Source organism: Phycodurus eques, chromosome 3 (assembly GCF_024500275.1).
Source record: "Phycodurus eques isolate BA_2022a chromosome 3, UOR_Pequ_1.1, whole genome shotgun sequence".
Taxonomy (NCBI): Eukaryota; Metazoa; Chordata; class Actinopteri; order Syngnathiformes; family Syngnathidae; genus Phycodurus; species Phycodurus eques.
This window is the reverse complement of record NC_084527.1, coordinates 29788265-29807462: the sequence shown is the minus strand read 5'-3', so window position 1 is coordinate 29807462 and position 19198 is coordinate 29788265. Positions and strand designations below refer to the sequence as shown.

At 41.6% G+C, this 19198-nt stretch overlaps 1 protein-coding gene across 2 annotated transcripts in view; it reads left to right on the top strand.

Moving 5' to 3' along the window:
• The window catches only part of dock5 (dedicator of cytokinesis 5), a 56859-nt gene that overhangs the window by 13919 nt on the left and 23742 nt on the right, over window positions 1-19198 (top strand). For both annotated transcript variants that reach the window (XM_061673058.1, XM_061673057.1), the window contains exons 9-14: window positions 766-847; window positions 1251-1380; window positions 9420-9492; window positions 15949-16091; window positions 16253-16378; window positions 16504-16628. In XM_061673058.1, coding sequence (XP_061529042.1) covers window positions 766-847; window positions 1251-1380; window positions 9420-9492; window positions 15949-16091; window positions 16253-16378; window positions 16504-16628 — 679 coding nt within the window. The remainder of the gene's footprint in view (window positions 1-765; window positions 848-1250; window positions 1381-9419; window positions 9493-15948; window positions 16092-16252; window positions 16379-16503; window positions 16629-19198) is intronic.

The following is a 19198-nucleotide window of genomic DNA, read 5'->3' as shown; positions in this document are numbered from 1 at the left end:
CATGTTCTCCCCGTGTCTGCGTGGGTTTTCTCCGGGCACTCTGGTTTCCTCCCACATCCCAAAAACATGCATTAATTGGAGACTCTAAATTGCCCGTAGGCATGACTGTGAGTGCGAATGGTTGTTTGTTTCTATGTGCCCTGCGATTGGCTGGCAACCAGTTCAGGGTGTACCCCGCCTCCTGCCCCGATGACAGCTGGGATTGGCTCCAGCACGCCCGCGACCCTAGAAGAAAATGGAATGATTTTGAATATTGTTTATCAACTAAAAAGTGTGAATTTAAGAAAATTCTCCTATTTCCTGTTAGCTTATTATCTAACAAGTGAAACATCTCAACACATTTACTGTAATTAATAAGAACATTAATCAACATTTACTGTATAGTAGTTTACCACTTTAACTGCTTTTATGCTCACATATTGGTGATGATATGCATCACGTGTCACGATCCACTTTATACTTTTTTTTTCTTACAAAATGAATTTTGAAGCAGTAATTTATTAATGATTGTGATTAAAATGTAATGATTATGTTGTGCAATTGAACAGTATGCAGAATTCGTATCATCTATACTGCGATAACTGTCCCGCATTAAGGTTCTTGACAACATTTTTAAAATAAGGAAATTCAGACAAATTTGGACAAATTGTTCTGGAAGTGAATTTCTTTAGGTTGGCAGCTCTGCATAAGTATGTTTGTGTTTTTTTTTTTTTTTTTAATTTAAAAATACAATTCCTAAAGTGGTCCTTGTTTAAATTCATGCAGCGAGAACTTCTTGGTCCGGTGGGACAGTATGGGGATGCCTAAAGAAATTGAAAAACTCAACAACCTGCCAGCACTCTTCACGGTAACCATATCCCAACCCACTGACTATTCCTTTAGCTTATGACTCCTGAAATCTGTGACAGGAAGCACACTACTGAATGGCTCCTCATGTCCTGAAAGTTGAGCTGAGCTCTTATTCCTTGCACATTTTTCACAAATCACAATTTTAATATATTTACATACATATTTCAGCTGTTTTTGGTCATGCCATTCAAACACAAACAATATTGCATTATCATTCATTTGACATCTGAAGAGTATGATCAAACATTTAATACCAAAATCTTCTCAAAGCAAATTCTAACTCATTTGACCTAAAAAGTCAATATTCATTATTTGCACTCGAGCTGCTCTGACTCATAGACTGCTATTTTTCCACTTAATCTGCCCAAAGAAATCTATTGTGGTTTACATTTTGAATCCAGGAGCTTAGCAGAAGTGACCTGATGAGGCTGCGTCTCTTCCTGGTGTGTCAGATCATCAGAGTAGGAAGCATGGAGCTGAAAGAGGGGAAGAAACAAACAGGCGGACTAAGGAGACCATTTGGTGTGGCTGGTGAGATTCTTTTTCTGGATCATACAGTCTAATACGGTATCTGTTTGAAATAAATGAAAATGTAATTGCTTTGTCCTGCAGTACCTTTTGATTTCTGATGTTCTGATGTGTAAAATAAGCGATCCATGTGCTGAATTCAATGGCAACACCTGTTTTCTGACCTAGAAAATACTGAATGACATTTGGAAATAACTTGAGCAACCATCTTTTAGTATTTGGTCTGATGATTAGCCTATTTATTGAGAAATGCGTTCTTCTCAGCAAACCACAGTCAAAAAAGCTTCTAACTCAGAAGTCACATTATTCTTCTCTGCCAGGAAAATAGAATACATTTCAAAAAGAGCTGGGTAGAATACACAGTACTCAAGCATCACACTTTTGTAAGATGGAGTTCAAGAACACTCAGTCTGCTTCAATATTCTTGCTGGATATTCTAGCAAATTTGAGGAGGGAAAAAAAGAACAACCATCTTGGTACTGTTAGGAAAAAAAAACATTTTCAGTTGACCTAAATAATTAATTTCTTTTCAAATGCTGGTAGACTGTTCAGGTCTGATCAGCAATACAAAATATTTCCCTTTCAATGCGCTGGGAATAAACTCCCACATTAGTGGGAAATAAAAATCCACTCAGCTCAACAGCTTAAAAGAAAAAAGTTTTGTTTATCCCCATCCAGGACAATTACCATCCTGTATATTGATTCTTAGTAGTTGTAATTGATTTTATGCATATGAGAGACAAGCAGGTGGAGCAGTGCATGGTGAAAAAGCTCATGAAGACAGGCCAAAATGCTTGCTTAAAGCAGCCTCCTCATTCATCAGTCCATTTGTGTATTGTGCGTTGACAGCCTGCACCATGTGTTGCATTTCTACCATTAGCCATACATGAAAAGACTGCGTAGCATGGTGGAAAGCTGTCAAAAATTGAACATAATTTTACTAGCAGTAGCAATCACAAACAGCAATTACCTTGAAAATGGATACATTTGGTTACTGCAGGATACAAAACAGTGAGTGCCAGTTGCCTTGATCAGAATCAGAATCAGAATCAGAATCATCTTTATTTGCCAAGTATGTCCAAAACACACAAGGAATTTGTCTCCGGTAGTTGGAGCCGCTCTAGTACAACAAACAGTCAATTTACAGAACACTTTGGGGACATAAAGACATTGACAAAAAACAATTGTGCAAAAAGATGCAGAGTCCTCTAGCACTTAGAGCAGTTCGAACGACTAATATTGCAATAGTCCGGTGCAATGACCATTGTGCAAAGGGCGCTGAGACTTCAAGGAGTGTATGCGGTTTAAAGTGACGAGTAGTGCGATCATCTGGGACAATGTCGGTTGTGCAAATGTTACAGATACTCCTCAATCAGTGTGCAAATGGAGCAGATGCTACTCTGGCATGAGTGGCCAGTATATGCAAATAGTGCAGCATGGCGAGACAACTACAGTGAGTGCACGAGTAATACATAATTGGCCCCACAGAAATGTGACAACGAACTCAAGTCAAAAAATTGCCAGCTTGTTGTAATGGAATTATAGGTTAGGTGTTTAAGAAGTTGATCGCAAGACGGAAGAAGCTGTTGGAATGTCTACTAGTTCTAGTTTGCGTTGATCGGTAGCGCCTACCTGAGGGAAGGAGCTGGAAGAGCCTGGTGACCGGGGTGCAGACGGTCCGAGAGGATTTTGCACGCCCTTGTCTTAGTTCTGGCAGCATGCAAGTCCTCAATGGTGGGTAGGGGGGTACCGACAATCCTTTCAGCAGTTTTGATTGTCCGTTGCAGTCGGAGTTTGTCCTTTTTTGTAGCAGCACCAAACCAGACTGTGATGGAAGAACACAGGACCGATTCGATGACCGCTGTGTAGAACTGTCTCAGCAGCTCCGGTGGCAGGCCGTGCTTTCTCAGAAGCCGCAGGAAGTACATCCTCTGCTGGGCCTTTTTGAGGACGGAGTTGATGTTGGTCGCCCACTTCAGGCCCTGAGAGATTGTAATTCCCAGGAACTTGAAGGTCTCGACGGTTGACACAAGGCAGCTGGACAACGTGAGGGGCAGCTGTGGCGAAGGATGCCTCCTGAAGTCCACGATCATCTCTACCGTCTTGAGCGTGTTCAGCTCCAGGTTGTGTCGCCCGCACCGCAGCTCCAGCCGCTCCGCTTCCTGTCGATATGCAGACTCGTCACCGTCCTTGATGAGGCCGATGACAGTGGTGTCATCTGCAAACTTCAGGAGCTTGACAGTCGGGTTCGCTGAGGTGCAGTCGTTCGTGTAGAGATGGATCCATCAAGGCAACTGGGGGTCCATCCATTCATCCATCCATCCATTTTCTGTACGGCTTATCCTCAATAGGGTCATGGGCGTGCTGGAGCCTATCCCAGCTATCTTTGGGCGAGAGGCGGGGTAGACCCCGAACTGGTCGGCAGCCAATCGCAGGGCACATATAAACAAACAACCATTCGCACTCACATTCACACCTACGGGCAATTTAGAGTCTCCAATCAACCTACCACGCATGTTTTTGGGATGTGGGAGGAAACCGGAGTACCCGGAGAAAACCCGCGCAGGCACGGGGAGAACAAGCAAACTCCACACAGGCAAGGCCGGGATTTGAACCCCGGTCCTCAACTGTGAGGCAGACCAGTCCTCCACTATGTTGCCTTGCCTACACTCATGGGGCTCCATTTTCGTGACTAGCGTGAATCCGGCGGGGGGTGTAACTCTGCGAAGGGTGTCGGGTTAGACCGGCTTGTCATAATCTCGGAGACGCATGCAGCCGTCGTATTTAACAAAAGGGGCTGTCTGCGCCGGTGGGCGTAAACATAGCTGACTTTATTTACCGGCAATCAAGGTGGCATATTTCAATCATTCCCTTTAAGTGAGGAGCAATGATGGTCTTGCATGCCATGGAGAGAGCGATCTGTGCGTCACTGGAGCCAAGTGATTAAATACAGTATGAGCTGAGGATAAAATGGAGGATAACACTTAAATATGTCTGCTAACCCCATGAATCCATCCCCACTAATGCACCATCGCTTGTAGGTGCATACCCCCCTTCCCCATATCTGCATGCTGGCCAGTGGGGTGATTAAAACAAATAATAATGATAATGATGAATTGCGTTCCACAATGATTCACATGGTTCCGCTGTTCACATATTTCATCTATCCATCCATCCATCCATTTTCTACCGCTTATCTGAGGTCGGGTCGCGGGGGCAGTAGCTTTAGCAGGGACGCCCAGACTTCCCTCTCCACAGCCACTTCATCCATCTCTTCCGGGGGGATCCCGAGGCGTTCCCAGGCCATCCGAAGGATGTAGTCTCTCCAGCGTGTCCTGGCTCGTCCCCGGGGTCTCCTCCCAGTGGGACGTGCCCGGAACACCTCACCAGGGAGGCGTCCGGGATCTGAATCAGATGCCCCAGCCACCTCATCTGGCTCCTCTTGATGTGAAGGAGCAGCGGCTGTACTCTGAGATCCTCCCGGATGACCGAGCTTCTCACCCTATCTCTAAGGGGGAGCCCGGACACCCTGCGGAGGAAACTCATTTCGGCCGCTTGTCCGGGATCTTGTTCTTTCGGTCACGACCCACAGCTCGTGCCATAGGTGAGGGTAGGAATGTAGATCGACCGTAAATCGAGAGCTTCGCCTTTCGGCTTAGCTCCTTCTTTACCACAACGGATCGATACAAAGTCCGCATGACTGCAGACGCTGCACTGATCCGCCTGTCGATCTCCCGTTCCATTCTTCCCTCACTCGTGAACAAGACCCCAAGATACTTGAACTCCTCCACTTGGGGCAGGATCTCATCCCTGACCCGGAGAGGGCACGCCACCCTTTTCCGACTGAGGACCATGGTCTCAGATTTGGAGGAGCTGATTCTCATCCCAGCCGCTTCACACTCGGCTGCGAAAAGCGTGTCGGTGGAATTGAGGAGGTCTTTGAAGTATTCTCCCCACCGGCTCACAACGTCCCGAGTCGAGGTCAGCAGCGCCCCATCTCCACTATACACAGTGTTGATGGTGCACTGCTTTCCCCTCCTGAGATGCCGGATGGTGGACCAGAATTTCCTCGAAGCCGTCCGGAAGTCTTTCTCCATGGCGTCACCGAACTCCTCCCATGCCCGTGTTTTTGCTTCAGAGACCACCAAAGCTGCATTCCGCTTGGCCAGCCGGTACCCATCAGGTGCCTCAGGAGTCCCACAGGCCAAAAAGGCCCGATAGGACTCCTTCAGCTTGACGGCATCCCTCACCGTTGGTGTCCACCAACGGGTTCGGGGATGGCCGCCACGACAGGCACCAACCACCTTACGGCCACAGCTCCGGTCGGCCGCCTCAGCAATGGAGGTGCGGAACATGGTCCACTCGGACCCGATGTACCCCGCCTCCCCCGGAACATGAGCAAAGTTCTGTCGGAGGTGGGAGTTGAAACTACTTCTGACATAATAAAATAAAATAAAATTTTAACATGAACCAGCCCGCTGACCGACTCCGTTCAACCCTGCGTAAAGCGCATCATTGGCAGCTGTGGTCTTTATGATGCTCCAAGGCAAATGAAACCAGTAACCAATTGACAATTTTATTTATTTATTTTTTTTGTTTTGCAAATGAGCGTTTGGGGGCTTTTTTTTTTTCCTTAATATTTTTAAATGTAATAGTTTTACTTTTTCTCTTTTTTAGCTTTTGTCCTCACCTTTTGGTGTCCACACTAATGGGGCTCGTAAAAGCCCTCCCACACCACTTCTTTTTTGTGGACATGTGTGCGTGCACACACGCACACACTTACAATTACTAAAATAAGAGTACTATGTAAACAGAATTTAACATTTTTCTTAATGTCTTAAGAGCTTTTGTTTCAGCCCTTAAATATTTCTCACGGCCATGCTTTGCTGGTATAATGCAATAAGTGATGAAACTGCTGGTGCTTTTTCACTGCTTGGGATTCTCAGTGGCTTACCATAGTTTTCCTCTTGTATGGCGGTTTACCTAAAGTGATTAGGAAAAGTAATTCTTAATCTGGTGGTCGTGGCTTGCCAGTAGTCTCATCCATCCATACATCATGGTCCAGTGTTCTTCATCACTGTTGTCAATAACCTTTTCTCTGGAAACAATTGAGAGTACAGGTGAAAAATGTGAACAAACAAAAAAAAAGTTGGAAAAATATTCATCAATTAAAATGAGTTACCCACCATCTGTGGATGTATTTAAATTTGATCCAAATTCTAGCTTTGAAATCGTCCTTGTTCGAGTGCCGAACAAACTTTCCTGATCTTGGCAAATTGCATGGTCTGTGTTGTCCTCGGTGGGGGACAAAAGAAAATGTGTTAGGCTTGCTGCTGTTACATTGTGTTAGGTTTTCTGCTGTTACATTATTTGATTGAGTCGTTTTCAGGTGCTGAGAGTCTGTTTCCGAAGCTCTGACTCACTTTCGCTTATTTCTTTGTTGCTTTCTCCCTTACTGTAGCCCCCCTTATAAATTGTTTTTGTCAAAAATGTATTGTTGGAAAATATTGATGCTATCTGATTTTTTTCCTTCGTGTTTATAATGCTTCCCCTACAACCGCGAGGAACTACTCCCCTTTTCGGCTCGAACATGGAGCCAGTCGCCGTCCCCTCAGCAAAAAATCCATCTCAAAGGTGATATTGAGAGGAATGAGAGGCGGCGCTAAAGCGAAATCAAGTCAGAGGGAGGGGTAATTGGGGCAGGCGATTTGATTTGTTTCCTATCATTGATCATTCTAAGGAATATGTGAGGTTACTCCCCAACGGACAAACTAGTGGCTGTTAGAAAACTGCAGTTGTTTATTTACATTCAATCACCAGCTGCAGCCAACGCGAGTAACGTCACATGTGCTGTGATTCCAGCATCCCGGCCTCATAGTAGTTAGTGGAAACTGCAATCATAAATAATAATAACAACCCTCCTCTTTCTCATCTACTAACAACTTCACATGAGATGTAGACTATGAAACAAGCGGTAATAAAACTCTGGACCAGCTTTATGCCAGTGTGAAGGTAGCATACGACTCTTCTTTCCCTCCTCGGTGAAATCTTACCACAACATTGAGACCACCAACAGGATGCTGGTGAAAAAGCAGGTGGCCAACATAAGGAGTGTGACAGTTTGGTTTAAAGACACAGGGGTGGCACTGCAGGAGTGTTTCAATGTTAAATATACTTTCTTTGTGTCATTATATTACTGTATTGTTGTTATTTTATTATTATTAGGAGAAGTAGTATTTGTATTTCATGTTCAGTTCAGTGTTTATGTACAGCAATTGTTTTTAAAGTGCTCTATACAGTTGAGTTGAGTCGAGCTGAGATTGTTTGATGTTGGGGCACAAATGATACTGTATGTTAAGAGTGATATAAAGTATATGGCTTCAGATGAGTAAAACAGGCCTTTGAGAGAAGTTCTAAAGATGTCTCCAGTCTACTTTGATCTTACAACCCCAATTCCAATGAAGTTGGGACGTCGTGTTAAACATAAACAAAAACAGAATACAGTGATTTGCAAATCATGTTCAACCTATATTTAATTGTATACACTACAAAGACGATATTTAATGTTCAAATTGATAAACTTTATTGTTTTGAAGCAAATAATCATGAACTTAGAATTTTATGGCTGCAACACATTACAAAAAAGCTGGGACAGGTGGCAAAAAAAGACTGAGAAAGTTGAGGAATGCTCATCAAACATTGAATGCCCGTGACCTTCGATCCCTCAGGCGGCACTGCGTGTAAAGGATATCACCAGATGGGCTCAGGAACACTTCAGAAAAACAACGCGACATCCGTAAGTGCAACGTGAAACTCTACAATGCAAAGCAAAAGCCATTCATCAACAACACCCAGAAACGCCACCGGCTTCTCTGGGACCGAGCTCATCTAAGATGAACTGATGCAAAGTGGAAAAGTGTTCTGTGGTCAGACGAGTCCACATTTCAAATTGTTTTCGGAAATTGTGGACGTCATGTCCTCCGGGCCAAAGAGGAAAAGAACCATCAGGACTGTTATGGACGCAAAGTTCAAAAGCCAGCATCTGTGACAGTATGGGGCTGTGTTAGTTCCAATGGCATGGGTAACTTACACATCTGTGAAGGCACCATTAATGCTGAAAGGTACATACAGGTTTTGGAGAAACATATGGTGCCATCCAAGCAACGTCTTTTTCATGGACACCACTGCTTATTTCAGCAAGACAATGCCAAACCACATTCTGCACGTGTTACAACAGCGTGGCTTCGGAATAAAAGGGGGTACTAGACTGGCCTGCCAGCAGTCCAGACCTGTCTCCCAGGTCTCCCATTGAAAATGTGTGGCGCATTATGAAGCATAAAATATGACAGCGGAGACCCCGGACTGTTGAACAGCTGAAACTGTACCTCAAGCAAGAATGGGAAAGAATTCCACCTACAAAGCTTCAACAATTAGTGTCCTCAGTTCCCAAACGTTAATTGAATGTTGTTAAAAGAAAAGTTGATGTAACAGAGTGGTAAACATGACCGTGTCCCAGCTTTTTTGGAACATGTTGCAGCCATAAAATTCTAAGTTAATGATTATTTGGTAAAAACAATAAAGTTTATCAGTTTGAACATTAAATATCTTGTCTTTGCATTGTATTCAATTCAACATAGGTTGAACATGATTTGCAAATCATTGTATTCTGTTTTTATTGATGTTTAACACAACATCCCAACTTAATTGGAATTGAGGTTTTACATCAGAATCTTAAACTCTACAAGGGTATGAAATTCCGCGGAGTGTTTAACTTATTATGTAAAAACTGAAAGTTATGGAACAAAATATACAAAAACAACATTAAAATCCTACAATACATGTGAATACGTTTATAGCATCAAATATAAGTAGCAAAATATATATTTACACAAACACAAACTATTGTTTGAATGCTGCTAGCAGCAGGTCATTCCAAGTACTATTGTTGCTTCCCAGTTTTATAGGATATATTCGAAGAAATGCTGTGTGTCTAACAAAGTAGGCCACTGGGGGCAGTCTTTAATGCTGTGGTTTTATTGCAGTGATGGATATAACAGATATCGCTCATGGCAAAACAGACGATGAGGACAAGCAGCATTTCATCCCTTTTCAGCAGTGAGTCTTTTGATGATGTTACACTTTTTGTACCTTTGACTGGTTCAACTTTGTGTTAAAATGTCACGAGTAGTGATGATTGAAACGTTTTAGACTAGCTTTTAGTATAAACATTGATCAAACGTGAGCAGAAGAAGTAAAAGTTTTAACTTGTTCTGCTCACAACGTTTGATCAAATAAACGACAAACACAAAACAGAAAATGTTTCAGTTTCTCACAGATCGGTCTGAATATTGTTTTCGAATCACCTGGGGCCTCATGTCCAAAGACTTGCGTGGATTTCCGACTGAAACATGGCGCACGCTCAAATCCAGAAAACGTCGCATGCACAGAAATATCCAGATGCATGAATCTGTGGGTACGCATGAATCCAGGCACATATCCTTTGTACATCCCAATCAACGTGGAAATGGAGTAGCCAACTGCTCCCTTGGGACAGCGAGTGTGCGGCTGTCGAGGCTGTGGGGTCGGAACAGTCCACACACGCTGAAATAAAAAAGAAGTGGTCAGACATTAAGGTGAATGTGAAGCTGAAGACATCTACCCACTGCCAAAGTGTGCCCAAAACAGGCGGAAGAACCGGCGCAGAGGGACTCACCCCGTTGAAGGAGAGAATCGCTGCGATCATGGGTGACACTTCTCTTCCGGGTGCTGGGAGCACGTGTGGCTGACTCTGATCACCCCATGTATTGTTATAACTCATAACAAATGCGTTCATACAGTAACCTACACTCAGCCCTGTGAGATAAAGGTTCATGCGTAAATTTGCAATAAATATTTTTAATTCAAATAGAATTTATCAATATCAAAGAGGATATAAAAAACTTTGAGTCCTTTTTGATTCTCAATTTATTATTTTAATACACAGGCGAGGACACGCACACTGAAAAAAAAATAGTTTATTTTTTTAGGAGAAGAGGGGTAAATTATGTAATTTCAACACATTTTAATCATGTGCAACCGATTCAAATTAAGAAAATTCAAAGGACTCTTTTTATGTGCAGTCGGAGTCACGCACCACATGTTCGGGGGATTCGTCCACCGTCCCTGTCGTCTCCTCCGGCATCCCCAGGGTATCCGACGCAATTACGCTCCAACTCGTATAGACTGATAAAAAGAGTCCTTTGAATTTACTTAATTTGAACGTACATCGGTTGCATGTGATTAAAATGTGTTAAAATTACATAATTTACCCCTCTTCTCCTAAAGAAAATCCTTTTTTACACATTTTAATCATGTGCAACACAATGTACATGTTCAAATTAAGTACATTCAAATGACTTTTTCTTTTTTTTTCAGTGCATGTGCTGGAGTCACAAACCGATTGTGAGGGCACTTGGCGGCATAAATGTGATCGCCTTGATCAATTAATAGGTGTCCTCACAAATATCAGTGGTTCATTAAATACACTGGTTAACAAATGAATTCTGAGTCCTTGCCTTAATTACATTGTCAAATCAAATGTTGCCGGGCATGAATTGTTCATCAGTGCTAATTGTTCATGTGTCTCTGATGTGCAGATTTAAGATAACAGTTTCCCAGCATCACCTCTAAGTGTCGCAATTGTTGAAATTCTTGCACATTTATTAAAAATGAAAAACTGAAATATCACACAGCCATAAGTATTCAGACCCTTGGCTCAGTATTTAGTAGAAGAACCGTTTTGAGCTAATACAGCCATGAGTGTTTTTGGGAATGATGCAACAAGTTCTTCACACCTGGATTTGGGGATCATCTGCCATTCCTCCTTGCAGATCCTCTCCAGTTCTGTTGGATGGTGATTCGACTGGCAAAAATGAAAAAGCGCTCGCTGGTTATACTGTGAGCAAGGCAATAAAAAAATAAATAAATGATCAAATGAAATGTGCAGCAAATTGGCCAACACAGCAATTAATATTTTAAATGACAATGTCCCACATGACTTCCCATGAAAAAACACCTGAATCACAATTTCCCCGTTATTATTATGGAAGAATGCTCTTCTTCAATGAGAGGTTTTAGTGCTCATCCCCTTTCGCCTCCTTAGGTAAAGTTAACGGGCAATAAATTGGTATCATATTTATTTAGTGTCTTATTTTACAGTGCGTTTTCACTCATTTTTTTCATTGCACTATACTCATTTTTACGACACTGATTTAAAACAAAATAATTTGACGGAGTGTTGTTCGTACCGTTAAATTTAAGCACTTTTATTGCTGACATAAATACAATACAGCAAAACATTTTCAACTTTTTTTGTGGCCCAAAACGTACAATACATGACAAAATTACTGTAAATAAGTATTTTAAAAATAATAATAATAATATGTATGTAGTGATACACTGAAATTTCGGCCGCCAAAATGTTTGGCCCAAAAATAGCCCAAAAGTCTGGCAGACCGACAGACGTCTTTCTCCGAAATAAAACTACCAAAATATGCATAAGATATAAATATGCATCACATGCATAAGATTTTACATGTTGAACACTGACTGACAGGCACACGCGAGTTGCTGAACATCCAGTTGAAATGACTGGGAGTTCACTTTATTATACACACCCTACACTCACGGTTTGATAATGCCATGGTACAGTAGTGCCATAAAGGCTAGAAGTTTAGGGGTAGGGTTTAAATTATTTTACCATGGTGTAGATGGGATGAGAAATGGAGTCAGGGTTATTTTAAAATAAGAGTTGGCTAAGAATGTCTTGGAGGTAAAACAGTATCAGATCGAGTGATGAGGCTGAAACTTGAAATTGAGGGTGTTATGTATAATGTGATTAGTGGCTATGTCCCACAGGTAGGATGTGACCTAGAGGTGAAAGAGAAATTCTGGAAGGAGATAGACGAAGTAGTTCTGAGCATCCCAGACAGAGAGACGTGAGAGATTGTAATGGACATGTTGGTGAAGGAAGTAGGGGTGATGAAGAAGTGATGGCTAAGTACGGCATCCAGGAAAGGAACTTGGAGGGACAGATGGTGGTAGACTTTGCAATAAGGATGCAAATGGCTGTAGTGAACACTTTTTTTCCAGAAGAGGTGGGAACATAGGGTGACCTACAAGAGCGAAGGTAGACGTGCCCAGGTGGATTACATCTTGTGCAGATGATGTAATCTGAAGGAGGTTACCGACTGCAAGGTAGTGGTAGGGGAGAGTATGGCAAGACAGCATATGATGGTTGTGTGTAAGATGACTCTGGTGGTGGGGAGGACGATTAGGAAAACAAAGGCAGAGCAGAGAACCATGTGGTGGAAGCTGTGACAGGACCATTGTTGTGCAACTTTTCGGGAGGAGGTAATACAGGCTCTCGGTGGACAGGAGGAGCTTCCAGAAGACTGGACCACTGCAGCCAAGGTGATCAGAGAGGCAGGCAGGAGAGTACTTGATGTATCTTCTGGCAGGAACAGAGAGAAGGAGACTTGGTTGTGGAACCTCACAGGACAGGAAATCATACAAGGAAAAAGGTTAGCTAAGAAGAAGTGGAACACTGAGAGGACTGAGGAGAGGCAAAAGGAATACATCGAGATGCGACATAGGGCAAAGTTAGAGGTGGCAAAGGCCAAACAAGAGGCATATGATGACATGTATGCCAGGTTGGACACTAAAGAAGGAGATAAGAATCTATACAGGTTGGCCAGACAGAGGGATAGAGATGGGAAGGATGTGCAGCAGGTTAGGGTGATTAAGGATAGAGATGGAAATATGTTGACTGGTGCCAGTAGTGTGCTAGATAGATGGAAAGAATACTTCAAGGAGTTGATGAATGAGGAAAATGAGAGTGAAGGGAGAGTTGGAGAGGCAAGTGTGGTGGACCAGGAAGTGGCAATGATTAGTAAGGGGGAAGTTAGAAAGGCATTATAGAGGATGAAAAATGGAAAGGCAGTTGGTCCTGATGACATTCCTGTGGAGGTATGGAAGCATCTAGGAGAGGTGGCTGTGGAGTTTTTGACCAGCTTGTTCAATAGAATTCTAGCGCGTGAGAAGATGCCTGAGGAATGGAGGAAAAGTGTACTGGTGCCCATTTTTAAGAACAAAGGTGATGTGCAGAGCTGTGGCAACTATAGAGGAATAAAGTTGATGAGCCACACAATGAAGTTATGGGAAAGAGTAGTGGAGGCTAGACTCAGGACAGAAGTGAGTATTTGCGAGCAACAGGACGGTTTCATGCCTAGAAAGAGTACCACAGATGCATTATTTGCCTTGAGGATGTTGATTGAAAAGTACAGAGAAGGTCAGAAGGCGCTACATTGTGTCTTTGTAGATCTAGAGAAAGCCTATGACAGAGTACCCAGAGAGGAACTGTGGTACTGCATGCAGACGTCTGGAGTGGGGGAGAAGTATGTTAGAATAATACAGGACATGTACGAGGCCAGCAGAACAGCGGTGAGGTGTGCTGTAGGTGTGACAGACGAATTTAAGATGGAGGTGGGACTGCATCAGGGATCAGCCCTGAGCCCCTTCCTGTTTGCAGTGTTAATGGCTAGGCTGACAGATGAGGTTAGACTGGAATCCCCGTGGACCATGATGTTTGCAGATGACATTGTGATCTGCAGTGAAAGCAGGGCCCAGGTAGAGGAACACTTAGAAAGATGGAGTCATGCACTGGAAAGCAGAGGAATGAAGATTAGCCAAAGTAAGATGGAATATATGTGAATGAATGGGGAAGAGTGAGGCTACAGGGAGAAGAGATAGCAAGGGTGGAGGACTTTAAATACTTGGGGTCAACCGTCCAGAGCAATGGTGAGTGTGGTCAGGAAGTGAAGAAACGGGTCCAACCGGGTTGGAACGGGTGGAGGAAGGTGTCAGGTGTGTTAAGTGGCAGAAGAGTCTCTGCTAGGATGAAGGGCAAAGTTGATAAAACAGTGGTAAGGCCATGATGTACGGATTAGAGGCAGTGGCACTGAAGAGACAGCAGGAAGCAGAGCAGAGGAAGCAGTCAAACAGAGGAAATGAAGATGTTGAGGTTCGCTCTCGGAGTGACCAGGTTGGATAAAATTAGAAATGAGCTCATCAGTGGGACAGTCAAGTTTCGATGTTTTGGAGACAAAGTTAGAGAGAGCAGACTTCGATGGTTTGGACACGTCCAGAGGAGAAATAGTGAGTATATTGGTAGAAGGCTGATGAGGATGGAGCTGCCAGGCAAGAGAGCTCGAGGAAGACCAAAGAGAAGGTTGATGGATGTCGTGAGGGAAGACATGAGGGCAATTGGTGTTCGAGAGGAGGATGCAGGAGATAGGCTTACATGGAAAAGGATGACGCGCTCTGGCGACCCTCTAAAGGGACAAGACGAAAGGAAAAGAAGAAGAAGAAAGTAGAGCAAAATAGAAGGCAAATTAGTACGTGTTTATAGAGTAAAATGCTGTAATATATGATAACGCTGATGAGATTTGCATCATTTCAGCAGCAATAGTGTATACAGGAAGTACAAAAGTACTATGCAAGAGAAGACATTTGGCTGCAAATACGTCCGCCAGGTTGATGCAATAAATATTTTAAAATAACAAATATTAATTCCATAATTTAATAACATTTACATGATTATAGAGTCATGATTATTTTATGAAATTGAACAGTATGCAGATTTTTTAAAAGGCTGTTACATAATATACTGCAATAACTGTGCCACGGTAATGGTCTTGACATAATTTTAAAAATATGGAAATTCAGACAAATTGTTCTGGAAGTGAATTTCTATAGTTTGGCAGTGCTGCAGTCATCGCCATAAATGCAGTTTTACGAATAAATGGCATAGTTTTATGATTAATAATTGGCAGGTTTGATTTATTTTTGTATTTAATTAATGGAAAGCGCTTTGTGTTAAATTATTTTGTATGAAAAGCGCTTACAAATAAAGTTTGATTGATAGAGGCTTAATTTCCTTTGGTGTTTCGGCGCAGGATCCCCCCAGTTTCGGTTTTCGGTTTCGGCCTAGAATTTTCATCTCCGTGTATTAGTATGTATCCAGTGTTATATTTTTATTTTTCTAGTATAAACTGTAAATAAGTTTACTTTGTTTATGTTTATTTTTTCAAAGTTTATTTTTGAAGTCATATACCACCATATTTATTTTCTTCTTCTTTTTTTTTTTTTTTTTATTTTTTTAACTTTTTAGTGAGCAGTAGTAAGATACGGAAGCGTATTGCATTCACTTGGATAAAAAAAAAAAAAAAAAAACTCCTGTTTTTCTGAGTAATTTTTTTGAGGGCTTTGTTTTTCGGACACATTTTTTTTCCACCTGTTTTTTTGACTATTTTGACTATTTCAGAAAAACAGGAGTTTTTTTTTTTTTTATCCAAGTGAATGCAATACGCTTCCGTAGAAAGAAGCCTCACAATGTCATTTAAATAAACAAAAACAAACAAAGCCTTGTATTGCCTTCGCTAAACTGCTGTCCATTTGTTTTTCAGCTATGAGATGTGTGGTTGTAATCCTCCTTTTTACTCCCCTCTTTTTCACCCTGATGCACGTTCTCAGGATAGCAATGGAGACTTACATCCGTCAGAGGCAGCTCATCATTTCTCCCCTCATCCCATCTCGAGTCATAGGAGAGAATGAGCCACTCACTGCTGTTTTCAACAAAGTCATTGCCACGAGGGAGGTCAATCACAAAGGCCAGGGTAAAATGAATTGCTCACATACGTTCTATCCCCTGTGATTTTAGAGCTTGTTTCTAAATTGACCTTTTTATTTTAAGGGAAATAAATCATGCGTGAGGGTCTACAGTGTGTAAGTTTTTGCTGTCTGCCCTTTTTGATTTTCTTTTCATGTTTGCTGGCAGGGTTGTTTGTGACCCTGAAGCTGCTCCCAGGGGATCTTGCACAGGTCAGGAAGGACTACCCTCACTTTGTGGACCGTAGCACAGCCATCGTCAGAAAAATGGGCTTTCCAGAAATCATCCTCCCAGGTGACTTAAGTCTTTGTTTGTTCTACATAGATAGGGTCATGTTCATTCTAATTGCCTACAGAACTGCAAGTTGGGTACATAAATTGTTGGCACATTTACCTGATCATCTATTCTCCTTTCTCCAGGGAACGTGAGGAATGATATTTACGTAACTTTGCTGCAGGGAGAGTTTGACCGTGGTAAGAAGAAGACCCCCAAGAATGTGGAGGTCATACTGAGTGTGCATGATGATGAAGGCAATGCCATGGAGGTAATATTGGCCACTGAAGCAAATGCAGTTTTTTAACATGACAATATTTAACTTCATTGCAATGCAATAATGGTCTTTACCAACATAGAATGTCCAACTCCACACAAGTCATTTTAATTTGTTTTTATTTAGTTTGCTCAATAGGTACAGTATATACAGTGGTGCCTTGAGATATGAGTGACCCGATTTAGGAGTTTTGAGATATGAGCCGTCATTCGGATTTTTAAAAAACATTTTTTGCTTAGACTTGCGAGTCCAAACTTAAGATACGAGCACTGTATGGTGGCAGTGAACTCAATTCAACTCACTTTACAATAAGCAGCAGTATGCAAATATTGAACACTTAATTAAAAAAAGGCTTCAAGCTGTTTATTGGGACCCCCAGTTGAAGTTTACTGTCAAATTAAAAAGATGATTACATGTTTAGGGCTGCAGCTATCGAATATTTTAGTATTCAAGTATCCTACTAAAACATTTATCGAATAATCAAGTATTCGGATAAATTCTATTTTTGCTAGGTTAAAGAGCAATTATGAATACACGATAAAAAAAATAAGCCATTTCACTTTAAAATGAACGACCAATTGTTTTTCTTTTTATAGATAGTCTGTTTCATTTATTAAATTCACATTGAGCAACCAACTGTATTTTCATGTCCAGAAATATTTTCAGTGAGGCAAGAAAAACTAAAATTAAATTAAATTAATTAAATAAACTCAATTTAGCATCTTTCTTCTTAGCATTTCTTGTAAGTATAAAACCCCCCATAAGGTATTCATTAAAAAATAGGCATGAGGAGCTTGTTGTGCAATTCACTTGAGCAGTTAGCATTTTAGGATGTGACATCATAATACAATAGGTTCGTGGCTGTGCGTTTATTAACTTACACCAAACTAACTAAACTAAAATGAAGACACCACGATAAGACACACACATATGACCTTAATAATTTTTTTCACAAACTCTGCCACTCGCAGTCGTTTTTTTTTTCCCCAGCTGCAGTACTTGACTCAAAATGTAGCCACTTCCAGATCCGCTAGTAGTGAACTGGCCATAATATACAGGTACAACTACAGTGTGTGCGACTATAATGTAACCGAATGTATTCAGGGTGCAGATACTGTGTATACCAATAGTATTGTAATGGCTTCAGAAGTGGTCAAGGAGGAAGGGCTTCACCAATGCACTTTCAGTCGCTTTATTGAACTCGCGGCAACACAAGAACATCACAAACTTTCGAGCTGCTTTCGGCTACAACCAGAGGTGGGTACAGTAGCCAAATATTGTACGCAAGTAAGAGTACTGTTACTTTAGAATAATATGACTCAAGCAAAAGTAAAAAGTAGTCATCCAAATATTTACTTGACTAAGAGTAAGACATACTCAATGAAAAAACTGCTCAAGTAAAGAGTAATTTGTGAGTAACTTCTGATTATTATTATTCTTTTTTTAAATCAGAGCATGAACATCAAATTTAAAAAAAATATATAAATGGGAGTCAACACACATCTGCCACCATTTAAATTTTTAACTGCCCAAAAACCAACAACACATGTATTGGGCCCTACAGAAACATTATTTGCTTTATTCACTTAAATTACTTCATGAAGAAGCTGTTAGCTGCCCAGACTTAGTGATTTTGTGTGTGTGTGTGTGTGTGTGTGTGTGTGTGTGTGTGTGTGTGTGCGTGCGTGCGTGTGTTTGTGCGGTAATTTTGCCACATCCACTACCAAAACAACAGCAAAAACATAGGCAACTTACTTGCAAGGTGTTTTCTCATGTTAAAAGTGGGCTGAAATCAGTCAGTCACAATGTAAGAGCTGCATGACAAAGCTGTTGTTATTTGGTTTGTAAACACATTCGTGCGGCTGCCACCCCCCAACCCCCCCCCCCCCCCCTCCCCCCAAAAAAAAAATTGTCATTTTGATTTTGATCAGTCTTCTTTGTTTGTTTCTGCATGACTGGACCATACAGTACTGCCTCCCCGTGGCCAAGGCAGGCACACCAGAAGGAAAAGCAGAATTAATTTTGTTACAGCATTTAATCATGATGCATAAACGGTTTCATTCTTAAAATTCTGTTTAATTATGTCATTACTCTGTTTTGATAAAGTACAATATTAAAGAGTGCTATTTACAAAAAACAAGCACCATATTTTCTTTGGGGTGGGGTGGTTTTCATGAGTGTTTTGAGTTATGAGCATGGTCACTGAAAAAATTAAACTATTATTTATCTGTCTGTATGTCGAGCGATCTATCTAGATCAGAGGTGTCAAACTCATTTTTGTCACGGGCCACATCGTAGTTATGACTTCCCTCGGTGGGCCGTTACAACTGTGAACCCATATAAATGAAAGATTACCTCCTACACTGTAATAACATAGAGTATACACAACACAATGATGAATAGCCAGTTTTGAAATCAGAAGCCTATAAAAACATGTTTTTCAACTGATTAAATTTATTTTCAAAGGGGGATTGGTAGCTAAAAAAAAAATGCTTGCAAATATCTCAATGGTATTACACCAGAACACAATGAGCAATTTGGATTTGCTTTCGCGGGCCACATAA